Source organism: Pleurodeles waltl, chromosome 3_1, assembly GCF_031143425.1.
Source record: "Pleurodeles waltl isolate 20211129_DDA chromosome 3_1, aPleWal1.hap1.20221129, whole genome shotgun sequence".
Classification (NCBI taxonomy): Eukaryota; Metazoa; Chordata; class Amphibia; order Caudata; family Salamandridae; genus Pleurodeles; species Pleurodeles waltl.
The window spans coordinates 3,824,269-3,837,470 of record NC_090440.1 but is presented as its reverse complement, the minus strand read 5'-3'; the positions used below and the strand labels follow the sequence as shown (position 1 = coordinate 3,837,470).

Genomic DNA, 13,202 nt, shown 5'->3' with positions numbered 1-13,202 from the left:
CTGCAGCCCTTAGGGACCCTCTTTAGTACCCCAGGCACCAGAGGTACTGTAAGGAAATGGCTCTCTGTTGCAGTTACCCCCCACTTTTTGCCTGATACTGATGCTGACTTGACTGAGAAGGGTGCTGGGACCCTGCTAACCAGGCCCCAGCACCAGTGTTCTTTCACCTAAAATGTACCATTGTTTCCACAATTGGCACAACCCTGGCACCTAGGTAAGTCCCTTGTAACTGGTACCCCTGGTACCAAGGGCCCTGATGCCAGGGAAGGTCTCCAAGGGCTGCAGCATGTCTTATGCCACCCTAGGGACCCCTCACTCAGCACAGACACACTGCTTGCCAGCTTGTGTGTGCTGGGGGGAGAAAATGACTAAGTCGACTTGGCACTCCCCTCAGGGTGCCATGCCAACCTCCCACTGCCTGTGGCATAGCTAAGTCACCCCTCTAGTAGGCCTTACAGCCCTAAGGCAGGGTGCACTATACCACAGGTGAGGGCATATGTGCATGAGCACTATGCCCCTACAGTGTCCAAGCAAAACCTTAGACATTGTAAGTGCAGGGTAGCCATAAGAGTATATGGGCTGGGAGTCTGTCAAAAACGAACTCCACAGCTCCATAATGGCTACACTGAATACTGGGAAGTTTGGTATCAAACTTCTCAGAATACTAAACCCACACTGATGCCAGTGTTGGATTTATTAAAAAATGCACACAGAGGGCATCTTAGATATACCCCCTGTATTTTACCCAATTGTTCAGACTGGTCTGTGCCAGCCTGCTGCTGAGAGACGAGTTTCTGACCCCATGTGGTGAGGGCCTTTGTGCTGAGGACAGAAACAAAGCCTGCTCTGGGTGGAGGTGCTTCACACCTCCCCCCCTTGCAGGAACTGTAACACCTAGCAGTGAGCCTCAAAGGCTCAGGCTTCGTGTTACAATGCCCCAGGGCACTCCAGCTAGTGGAGATGCCCGCCCTCTGGACACAGCCCCCACTTTTGGCAGCAAGTCCAGGAGAGATAATGAGAAAAACAAGGAGTCGTCACTGGCCAGTCGGGACAGCCCCTAAGGTGTCCTGAGCTGAGGTGACTGACTTTTAGAAATCCTCCATCTTGCAGATGGAGGATTCCCCCAATAGGGATAGGAAAGTGCCCCCCCTCCCCTCAGGGAGGAGGCACAAAGAGGGTGTAGCCACCCTCAGGGCTAGTAGCCATTGGCTACTAACCCCCAGACCTAAACACACCCCTAAATTCAGTATTTAGGGGTTCCCCAGAACCTAGGAACTAAGAAGAGGACTGCTGAACTGAAAAACCTGCAGAGAATACGGAGACACCAACTGCTTTGGCCCCAGCTCTACCGGCCTGTCTCCCCACTTCTAAAGACACTATTCCAGCGACACGTTCCCAGGGTCCAGCAACCTCTGAAGCCTCAGAGGACTACCCTGAATCTAGAAGGACCAAGAACTCCCGAGGACAGCGTCTCTGTTCACCCAAGACTGCAACTTTGCAACAAAGAAGCAACTTTGAAACAACACACGTTTCGCGCCGGAAGCGTGAGACTTTGCACTCTGCACCCGACGCCCCCGGCTCGACTTGTGGAGAACAAACACCACAGGGAGGACTCTCCGGCGACTACGAGACCATGAGTAGCCAGAGTTGACCCCCCCCCCTGAGCCCCCACAGCGACGCCTGCAGAGGGAATCCCGAGGCTCCCCCTGACCGCGACTGCCTGCTTCAAAGACCCGACACCTGGTAAAGACTCTGCACCCGCAGCCCCCAGGACCTGAAGGATCCGACCTCCAGTGCAGGAGCGACCCCCCAGGTGGCCCTCTCCCTTGCCCAGGTGGTGGCTACCCCGAGGAGCCCCCCCCCGCATCGCTGAAGAGACCCCTTGGTCTCCCATTGCTTTCTATTGAAAACCCGACGCTTGTTTGCACACTGCACCCGGCCTCCCCCGTGCCGCTGAGGGTGTACTTTGTGTGGACCTGTGTCCCCCCCAGTTCCCTACAAACCCCCCCTGGTCTGCCCTCCGAAGACACGGGTACTTACCTGCTGGCAGACTGGAACCAAGGCACCCCCTTCTCCATTGAAGCCTATGCATTTTGGGCACCACTTTGACCTCTGCACCTGACCGGCCCTGAGCTGCTGGTGTGGTGACTTTGGGGTTGCTCTGAACCCCCAACGGTGGGCTACCTTGGACCCAAACTTGAACCCCGTAGGTGGTTTACTTACCTGCAAGAACTAACAATTACTTACCTCCCCCAGGAACTGTTGAGAATTGCACCAAGTGTCTAGTTTTCAAATAGCTATATGTCATTTATGTGAAAACTGTATATGCTATTTTGCTAATTCAAAGTTCCTAAAGTACCTACATGTAATACCTTTGATTTGAAGTATTACATGTAACTCTTGAACCTGTGGTTCTTAAAATAAACTAAGAAAATATATTTTTCTATACAAAAACCTATTGGCCTGGAATTGTCTCGGAGTGTGTGTTCCTCATTTATTGCTTTCATGTGTACAACAAATGCTTAACACTACTCCTTTGATAAGCATACTGCTCGACCACACTACCACAACATAGAACATTAGAATTCTCTTTTTGCCACTATCGTACCTCTAAGGGGAACCCTTGGACTCTGTGCATACTATTCCTTATTTCGAAATAGTGCATACAGAGCCAACTTCCTACAGGTACCATTTACTAGGGACTTACAGAGGGTGCTAAAGGATTTGCCAATTGGGATAAAAATGTGCAGTTTTGGGAAAGAGTTCCGGCACCGGGGACCTGTTTACCAGGAATCCAGTGCACTTTCAGTCAAAATCACATGATGTATCAGGCAAAAAGTGGTGGGTAACCATGTCAAAAGAGGCACTTTCCTACGACAGGTCATGGTGCTGGAGTCCGCTACAAAGCTGTTGCCCCCGTAGCGGATTCTGCTGGTGCCGTAGGCAGAGCCCCAGGTGGATCCTCTTGCGGTTCTTTGGGGTCCTGAACGACTGTCAGCGGGAGCCGGTAGAGTACCAAAGAGTCGCAGCATGGCTTCACAGCATCGTTCTATTGGCTTTGGCGTTGCCTACAGCCACAGAACGCTGGTTGCAATGGACAAAAGGTGCTCTTCTGCTTCTGTGGTGTGGAGGGTGTAGGAGGCTGGACTGGCTTGTAGTGAGTACCAAGGGGTACTTGCACCTTGCACCAGGCCCAGTTATCCCTTATTAGTGTATAGGGTGTCTAGCAGCTTAGGATGAACTAGGAGGCGAGTGAAGCTCCTACAGTACCACTAGTGTCATATGCACAATATCATAAGAAAACACAATACACAGATATACTAAAAATAAAGGTACTTTATTTTTATGACAATATGCCAAAAGTATCTCAGTGAGTATCATCAGTATGAGGATAGCAAATATACACAAGATATATGTACACAATACCAAAAATATGCAGTATAGTATTAGAAAACAGTGCAAACAATGTATAGTTACAATAGGATGCAATGGGGACACATAGGGATAGGGGCAACACAAACCATATACTCCAAAAGTGGAATGCGAACCACGAATGGACCCCAAATCTATGTGAGCTTGTAGAGGGTCGTTGGGACTATTAGCAAATAGTAAGGGTTAGAAAAATAGCCGACCCCAAGACCCTGAAAAGTGAGTGCAAAGTGCACTAAAGTTCCCCAAAGAGCACAGAAGTCGTGATAGGAGAATTCTGCAGGAAAGACCAAAACCAGCAATGCAACAACAATGGATTTCCAGACGAGGGTACCTGTGGAACAAGGGGACCAAGTCCAAAAGTCACGACCAAGTCGAGAGTGGGCAGATGCCCAGGAAATGCCAGCTGTGGGTGCAAAGAAGCTGCTACTGGACAGTAGAAGATGAGGATTCTGCAGGAACGACAAGGGCTAGAAACTTCCCCTTTGGAGGATGGATGTCCTACGCCGTGGAGAGTCATGCAGAAGTGTTTTCCTGAAGAAAGACCGCAAACAAGCCTTGCTAGCTGCAAGTCGTGCAGTTAGGGTTTTTGGATGCTGCTGTGGCCCAGGAGGGACCAGGATGTCGCCAATTGCGTCAGGAGACAGAGGGGGTGCCCAGCAGGACGAGGAGCCCTCTCAGAAGCAGGCAGCACCCGCAGAAGTGCCGGAACAGGCACTACGAAGGGGAGTGAAACGGTGCTCACCCGAAGTTGCACAAAGGAGTCCCACGCCGCCGGAGGACAACTCAGGAGGTCGTGCAATGCAGGTTAGAGTGCCGTGGACCCAGGCTTGGCTGTGCACAAAGGATTTCCGCCGGAAGTGCACAGAGGCCGGAGTAGCTGCAAAAGATGCGGTTCCCAGCAATGCAGTCTGGCGTGGGGAGGCAAGGACTTACCTCCACCAAACTTGGACTGAAGAGTCACTGGACTGTGGGAGTCACTTGGACAGAGTTGCTGGATTCAAGGGACCTCGCTCGTCGTGCTGAGAGGAGAACCAGGGGACCGGTGATGCAGTTCTTTGGTGCCTGAGGTAGCAGGAGGAAGATTCCGTCGACCCACAGGAGATTTCTTCGGAGCTTCTAGTGCAGAGAGGAGGCAGACTACCCCCACAGCATGCACCACCAGGAAAACAGTCGAGAAGGCGGCAGGATCAGCGTTACAGAGTTGCAGTAGTCGTCTTCGCTACTTTGTTGCAGTTTTGCAGGCTTCCAGCACGGTCAGCAGTCGATTCCTTGGCAGAAGGTGAAGAGAGAGATGCAGAGGAACTCTGATGAGCTCTTGCATTCGTTATCTAAGGAAATCCCCAAAGCAGAGACCCTAAATAACCAGAAAAGAGGGGTTGGCTACTTAGGAGAGAAGATAGGCTAGCAACACATGAAGGAGCCTATCAGAAGGAGTCTGACGTCACCTGCTGGCCCTGGCCACTCAGAGCAGTACAGTGTGCCAGCAGCACCTCTGTTTCCAAGATGGCAGAGGTCTGGAGCACACTGGAGGAGCTCTGGGCACCTCCCAGGGGAGGTGCAGGTCAGGGGAGTGGTCACTCCCCTTTCCTTTGTCCGGTTTCGCGCCAGAGCAGGGCTGAGGGGTCCCTGAACCGGTGTAGACTGGATTATGCAGAAATGGGCACCATGTGTGCCCATGAAAGCATTTCCAGAGGCTGGGGGAGGCTACTCCTCCCCTGCCTTAACACCATTTTCCAAAGGAAGAGGGTGTAACACCCTCTCTCAGAGGAAGTCCTTTGTTCTGCCTTCCTGGGCCAAGCCTGGCTGGACCCTAGGAGGGCAGAAACCTGTCTGAGGGGTTGGCAGCAGCTGCAGTGAAACCCCTGAAAAGGCAGTTTGGCAGTACCCGGGTCTGTGCTACAGACCCGTGGGATCATGGGATTGTGACAACAATGCCAGGATGGCATAGAGGGGGCAATTCCATGATCTTAGACATGTTACATGGCCATATTCGGAGTTACCATTGTGAAGCTACATATAGGTAGTGACCTATATGTAGTGCACGCGTGTAATGGTGTCCCCGCACTCACAAAGTCCGGGGAATTGGCCCGAACAATGTGGGGGAACCTTGGCTAGTGCCAGGGTGCCCACACACTAAGTAACTTAGCACCCAACCTTCACCAGGTAAAGGTTAGACATATAGGTGACTTATAAGTTACTTAAGTGCAGTGTAAAATGGCTGTGAAATAACGTGGACGTTATTTCACTCAGGCTGCAGTGGCAGGCCTGTGTAAGAATTGTCAGAGCTCCCTATGGGTGGCAAAAGAAATGCTGCAGCCCATAGGGATCTCCTGGAACCCTAATACCCTGGGTACCTCAGTACCATATACTAGGGAATTATAAGGGTGTTCCAGTATGCCAATGTAAATTGGTAAAATTGGTCACTAGCCTGTTAGTGACAATTTGAAAGAAATGAGAGAGCATAACCACTGAGGTTCTGGTTAGCAGAGCCTCAGTGAGACAGTTAGTCATAACACAGGTAACACATTCAGGGCACACTTATGAGCACAGGGGCCCTGGCTGGCAGGGTCCCAGTGACACATACAACTAAAACAACATATATACAGTGAAATATGGGGGTAACATCCCAGGCAAGATGGTACTTTCCTACAGAGGGTAAGAACCATCGTCAGCTTGTGCGAGTGGCACAAATGTGCAGTTCTGCGCACCAAAGCAGAACATCTGCGAGGAGCCATACTGCGCCAGCTACCGGCTCACAGAGGTGCTGCAGAAAAGGGTCCGGATCCAGTCAGACTCACAGGGAATACTCAAACGGTGAGGAATAAGCAGATGGAAGTATGTATCAGAGAAGGAAGGCAACATCTGCTGAATCTGACTTACAGATCCCCACAGGCCCAAAGCCACGACTTTTACAACAGAGCACAATACTGGAGCTTCTGCAAATTCAGGCCTCACTTGTGATGGATTAGCAGATACCAGACAGATACCTTAATGAATATTCAGGGCCCTTAATGACAATTACTATGCACCACTGGCAAGTACTTGGAGCTGAAACAATCTTGTGAAATGTGTTGTGTGGGCACATCAGAGGTGGTGGGGTGCTGAGGGGGAGAAGGTGGGTGAAGAGAAGAGAGTGTGTGTGTTTTTTTTTTTTTTGCCTTGGGGAGTCTAGCCTGAGAAGTCCCCGGGTAAAAGTAACCTTGTCTTGAACACCAGTCTAAATATAGCAGTGCTTTCCTAGCAAGAGGGAGGCACTCAAATCATTGACGGCCAGAGACACAAAGCAGCAAGAAGGCTTGAGCTGCATCACAGACAAGCTGGTTGTTGGTGCCAGGCCTGCTTGGTTAACTTTCACAAACCACCAAACACTGATTCCACAGAAGACACAGAACTCCAGTGACATACAGACAGAGAAACTGCATCAGGCTGGTGCAGAAGGAAGGCAGACTTGCACATCACCTTGGACAGACCACAGTGTCTGCTTCAGCCTGCACCAAAGGACTGTCTGATTACGCTGTCAGCACCTGTTCTTCAGCAATGCCCTGATAAAGTCTCTTGGTAAGAAACACTATGATGGTGCATCCTGGTAAAGTTAGGATGACAAGAGCCGGTTTTGGTAAGGCTGTGAGAGCACCTTGTTATAGGGACTACTGACTCAGCTTTAAGAGTGAGATGACCCTGTGTTAAAAATGGAATACATGTCTTGGTTGTCTGTCTTGATTCCACCAACTTATGGCCTAGGGACTTAGTTGATTGTTGGGAAAGTAAATCTGGAAAACACAAGTCTCAGGTCAATGTGTGTGGTTGAGGGGTACGGGGGGTATAGAGTTGCTATGAAATGTTAAACCCTGAGAGCGTTGGGGTCTCTTCTCACTTGCCCGGTCACTTCAATTTGCCTTGATGTCCGACTGAGTAGACGGCTCACTACTGGGGAAGCAGATTTATAGATGTGCAGTAGGAGTGAGCATCGTACAGCACACAGTAAGACTTCAGAGTTCTCGGACAGCAGACAGGACAAAAAGAAAAAGAAAAGCTTGATGGCTTTAAGAAAGTGGCACTTGCGTGAAGAGCACTATTTAGAATGTGTCAAATGTAAAGGCAGCAGAAAGGCAACTGGAAATGCGGGTAGACCAGGTTTGAAGGAAAGTAATGCACAGAGAAGAACTAGACCGGACAACCAGTGGACACTTGGGCTTGTGCTGGAGCCTTGGTTGTCCCGATCTGCTGTGTTTTAGGCATGACAGTGAGGGTGTCATTTAGCAATCAGAAGTGGGGACTGGACCTGTGGCTCTGGTTCTGAACAAGGTGAGCAATTTCTCCCCTTTCAGCATGCAGCCAGGCCCCCCCAGGAAAACATTGTGAAAATGCACGAGTATTTGAGCATCTACTGAAGAGAAATGGTAGCTACAATTTCTATAAGTGTGACATTTGTTTTCAGCAGCCGATGGACACATTATCTGTTGCAAAAACGTAACTTTTTGAACAAAACACATTTTTCTAATAACTCTTTTTAAAGATTATTCTTGTATGGTTTTGTTACTGTTTTATACGGTTCCTACAAATCAGGTATAACTATCTGGTCAACATGAACGTCAGAGTATAGGGACTCAGTCTCCATATACCATCAGTAAATGTGGACACTATTCCTAGCTAGTTCACCGTGCCCCATCTGAAACCCTAAAACGCACCAGGGTACAAGATGGGTTTATTTGAACATGACTCCTCAGATTCCCAAGGAATTCGTGGAAACAGATCTACCCTTTTCTTGTCACTCAGAGTATCCAAGATTAGACACAACTAAGATGTGAAAATGTGTTAGAACATTTACTGCAACTGTCTTATTCTTGCACAAGAACACGAGACGGAGCATGGTAACCAGCATTACAAAGTTGGTGAAAAAGAAACAGTTCAACCATGGTTCTGCGATTGTGTTGGTAAACTCCTATCTGTAACTATCTACACTGCTCAGAGCAGAGTGGGAGCCAGGTTCAAATGTGCATTTCAAGATGTTCTATGCGGGCCCTGGCGTGCGCAACCACACTGTGCTTGAAAACAAGTCTACTGCTGCATCCTCAGGGCCATTTGGAAAAGCGCAGACATAGGATAAGTGTAATAAAGAGTCACTGTTTTCTACAGACATATTTTTGTTTTGTTCTTTATTTAAAAAAAAAAAAAAGTGCAGCTCCCGAGTCATTACTTTTACTTCAGGTTTTGTGGTAAAGATAAATGTATATAATAATTTTCAGAAGGTAGTAATAGCATTCGTTATTGCAAACAGCACTTTAGAGAGACCACAGATAAATCACAAGAGCATCTTTATGTAGAAGGAACTATTCCTTCCAACTGGGCTCTTTTTAGGTCTCGTCTACGAACCTTTGGCTGTGTATCGTGAAAGATGCAGAATACGAGTGCTGGCAGATCGCTCTGGGTTAGCCCGCTGCTCAGTGTTTGGCGCTCGTCAGGCTCATTTGCTTACTTATGACAGGATGCCTTCATTCATCGTCTTGCATTTGTCACCCTCCAGGAGCACAGCTTCTTTACCAGCCTCTTGACTGGATGGCTTGCATCCTCCCACGGCTCACGTCAGGGTACTACAGTTTTCCCTTCCTTGGAGCACACCTCCCATGTGCCTCTTACTCTTTCACATCTGCACCTCCCAGCTCACCAGTGAAAACGCACCCACAGGTACAGTCTGATTTCTCTGCTCCAAGCTGTGCAACAACTGCAGCCGAAGCCACAGAAAAGAGAATCACCTGCCCTTCAGCGAAGGCGCGGAGACCCTTGTTTTGCTAGCACGCGGAGGGTTGGTTATGTCCATCAATTTCTGACAACACAAGTAAATTTGTTTTTTATTTCTCAGCAAAATGATGCACTGGGTAATGCTGAAGCACTTTACAAATATCAGACACAAATCCTTCACTCAGATTTGTATACGGCTCTCAGAAGAAACTTCATATGATTCAATTTGAAACTTGAGTGGGACAGGCAACCAACGTAACTTTTCTAAATGTTCCAGACCAGCAGAGATGCATTTCTAATTAAATCCATTATTCTAATATGTCAACTTTGGTAGGAGTTAAAGCTTGCACTGTTCAGAAGGATAAAGCAGACAACAAAATTGTCAAATGTCGGCTCACCACAGCTCAGTACCTGTGGCTAATGCCAGCTCACCACAGCTCATTACTTGGTGCTAGTGTCGGCTCACCACAGCTCATTACTTGGTGCTAGTGTCGGCTCACCACAGCTCATTACTTGGTGCTAGTGTCGGCTCACCACAGCTCATTACTTGGGGCTAGTGTCGGCTCACCACAGCTCATTACTTGGGGCTAGTGTCGGCTCACCACAGCTCATTACTTGGTGCTAGTGTCGGCTCACCACAGCTCAGTACCTGGGGCTAGTGTCGGCTCACCACAGCTCAGTACCTGGGGCTAGTGTCGGCTCACCACAGCTCAGTACCTGGGGCTAGTGTCGGCTCAACACAGCTCAGTACCTGGGGCTAGTGTCGGCTCACCACAGCTCAGTACCTGGGGCTAGTGTCGGCTCACCACAGCTCAGTACCTGGGGCTAGTGTCGGCTCACCACAGCTCAGTACCTGGGGCTAGTGTCGGCTCACCACAGCTCAGTACCTGGGGCTAGTGTCGGCTCACCACAGCTCAGTACCTGGGGCTAGTGTCGGCTCACCACAGCTCATTACTTGGTGCTAGTGTCGGCTCACCACAGCTCATTACTTGGTGCTAGTGTCGGCTCACCACAGCTCATTACTTGGGGCTAGTGTCGGCTCACCACAGCTCATTACTTGGGGCTAGTGTCGGCTCACCACAGCTCAGTACCTGGGGCTAGTGTCGGCTCACCACAGCTCAGTACCTGGGGCTAGTGTCGGCTCACCACAGCTCAGTACCTGGGGCTAGTGTCGGCTCACCACAGCTCAGTACCTGGGGCTAGTGTCGGCTCACCACAGCTCAGTACCTGGGGCTAGTGTCGGCTCACCACAGCTCAGTACCTGGGGCTAGTGTCGGCTCATCACAGCTCAGTACCTGGGGCTAGTGTCGGCTCATCACAGCTCAGTACCTGGGGCTAGTGTCGGCTCACCACAGCTCAGTACCTGGGGCTAGTGTCGGCTCACCACAGCTCAGTACCTGGGGCTAGTGTCGGCTCACCACAGCTCAGTACCTCGGACTAATGTCGGCTCATCACAGCTCAGTAACTGGGGCTAGTGTCAGCTCATCACAGCTCAGTACCTGGGGCTAGTGTCGGCTCATCACAGCTCAGTACCTGGGGCTAGTGTCGGCTCACCATAGCTTAATAGCTAGGTCTAATGTAGGCTAACCATAGCTCAGGACTTAGGTCTAATGTCGGCTCACCATAGCTCACTACCTGGGTCTAATGTTGCCTCACTATAGTTCAGAGCCAGGGTCTAATGTTGGCTAAGGAGCTAATCTTGGCCCAGGAGCTAATGTCGGCACACCCTAGATAAACACCTGGGCCTAATGTCAGCTCACCATCGCTCAGTACCTGGGCCTAATGTCAGCTCACCATCGCTCAGTACCTGGGTCTAATGGTTGCTCACCATAGCTCTGTACCTGGGTCTGTCAGCCCACCATAGCTCAGTACCAGGGTGTATTATCGGCTCAAGAGCTAATGTCGTCTCACCATAGCTCAGTACCTGGGTCAAATGTCTTCTCCAACTCCACATCAGTCTGATAATCCATTTCCCGAAGCAACACTCCAATGGCCTGGGTTGGGTTCTTGACGTCCTGTAATTTGTTGTGTAGATCTTGCATGATGTTATCCCTGCACGAACCAAGAAAACAAGAAAGTAATGATGCAGGCACCAGTGAAAATCCAGCTCATGTACTCATTTGAAACCTCATCTCCAACTACATGCATTAGCATCCTGAAAAGAAAATCTGTAATTCTAACCAAAGCAGTAAAGATAAACTTAACTTTCCTGGCGAATTTGCCAGGAGCCACCAACCACATGTTGACAATTTACTTTTGAACCTTAAAATTACTTGAGTAGCATACTTGAGGATGGTGTCATTGGAAGTATATAGGGTCAATTTGCCCTGCAACAGAGGCTCGTCAAAGTTAACCATCCTCTTAGTACTAGAACTATCAGGGATAGGTCTGATTTCATAACTATAAGGATAAATAGTAGAACATTAAGACTTTGAAATACAAAGGGTGAAGTTACTGTTAATTCTACCCCATCTGTTCTCTTCCATCGATTACCAGGTTGCACTATGCCATTTAATGCCGGACCTGGAAGTACATCTCTCACCCTTTCTCAAAGTACTGGATAAAGCATCGACTGGTCAAGACAGGAGGAACGGCAGGAAAGTGCTGTATTTCTCGCACACTTACCCCCACTTTTTGCCTGATGTAAGTGTGCTTGGACTGTAGTTCACTGGGATCCTGCTAACCAGGTACCCAGTGACTGTGCTCCCTCCCCCAAATGTAGTGGTTACTTTTCACACCCACATTTGCATGCTGGTGCACCCCTGTAAGTCCCTTGTATATGGTACCCAGGGCATGGCTGCACCATGGGTCCCCTATGGGCTGCAGCATGTATTACGCCACCTACGCAAACTGTGCCTGCAGGCCTGCCATGGCAGCAGCGTGAGAGGGTGCGTGCACCCTCTCACTGCCAAACTTAACCACTGCACTTCCACCCTATAAGTCTGGTAGGCCATTCGGCCCAAGGGTAGGGTGCATGTCCTCAAGTGTGAGGGTACCCCTGCAAGAGCAGGTACCCCTATAGATCCCAGGCCAATTCCTGGACGGTTAAGTGAGGGGAACCATCTTAAGGTATTTGGTGGACACTGGTCAACACGAGCGGTCAACTACACAATAGCTACTCTGAACCTAGGCATGTTTGGTATCCGATATGAAGGAATCATGCAACTACACCGATTCCAGTGTTGGATGCACGATGCCATGTACTCTGGGGGTTCTCTAGGTCCAGTTCTGCCAGCCCACGCTGCCGCTGACCCCAGGCCCTGTTCTTCCCTCCTGCTGATGAGCCACGTTCAGGCCAGAGAAGCAGAACAAAGGATTTCCTGCACGGGAGAGGTGTGACCACATCTCCCTGTGTATTAGGTGTCTAAGGGCTCGGGTGGGTGGTGTGGCCTCCGAGAGCCACCGGACTGCTTTGAAGAGCACATTTGGTGCCCTCCTTGCATAATTGCATTTGCACCCGCTCAGGAGCCCCCAGTTCCCACTCGAAGTGAACCTACACAAAGGACAGGGGAGTGACCATCCCTGTCTAGACCCTCCCCTACCGAGGTGCCCAGAGCTCTGCCAGGTGGCCACTTGCTTCTGTCATCCTGAAAATAAAACGTGCAGAGGCCCCTGGGAGCATCTGGTGGGTTAGGCTAGGTAGGAGATGCCCCTGACAACCTCTGATAGGTGGGTCACTGCAGAGAGTGACCAACCTCTCCCCCCATTAGGATTACTTAAGGGCTCCCTTGTGGGTGGGTCCTAAGATTCATCGAGCAAGTCTCAACAAGGAACTCTGCGAGACATCTTCTGCCCCTGGCCTCTGGAACCGCTGCTGGTCTTCACCTGGAACCAAACAGGTCTGCTTCTGGCGGGAAGGCTCCCACTGCAACATTGTTTCACTGGATCCTGCAAGAATTCTGCAGCATCCAAGGCTCGGCATCCACCGGGTCACAAGGACTCAGTTTGCACCAGGAAGCAAGCAGGAATCTCCCTTGGAGTGAAGGAGTCACTCCACTGTAACCGCAGGTACCTCGAGGCATAGACCGGCT

General features: G+C 50.0%; 1 protein-coding gene across 1 annotated transcript in view; it reads right to left on the bottom strand.

Annotated features, from left to right (window-relative positions):
• The window catches only part of NUP160 (nucleoporin 160), a 325,024-nt gene that overhangs the window by 205,276 nt on the left and 106,546 nt on the right, over positions 1-13,202 (bottom strand). Inside the window, exon 12 of the mRNA XM_069226465.1 lies at positions 11,096-11,223. Within this exon, the coding sequence (XP_069082566.1) occupies positions 11,096-11,223 (128 nt within the window). The remainder of the gene's footprint in view (positions 1-11,095; positions 11,224-13,202) is intronic.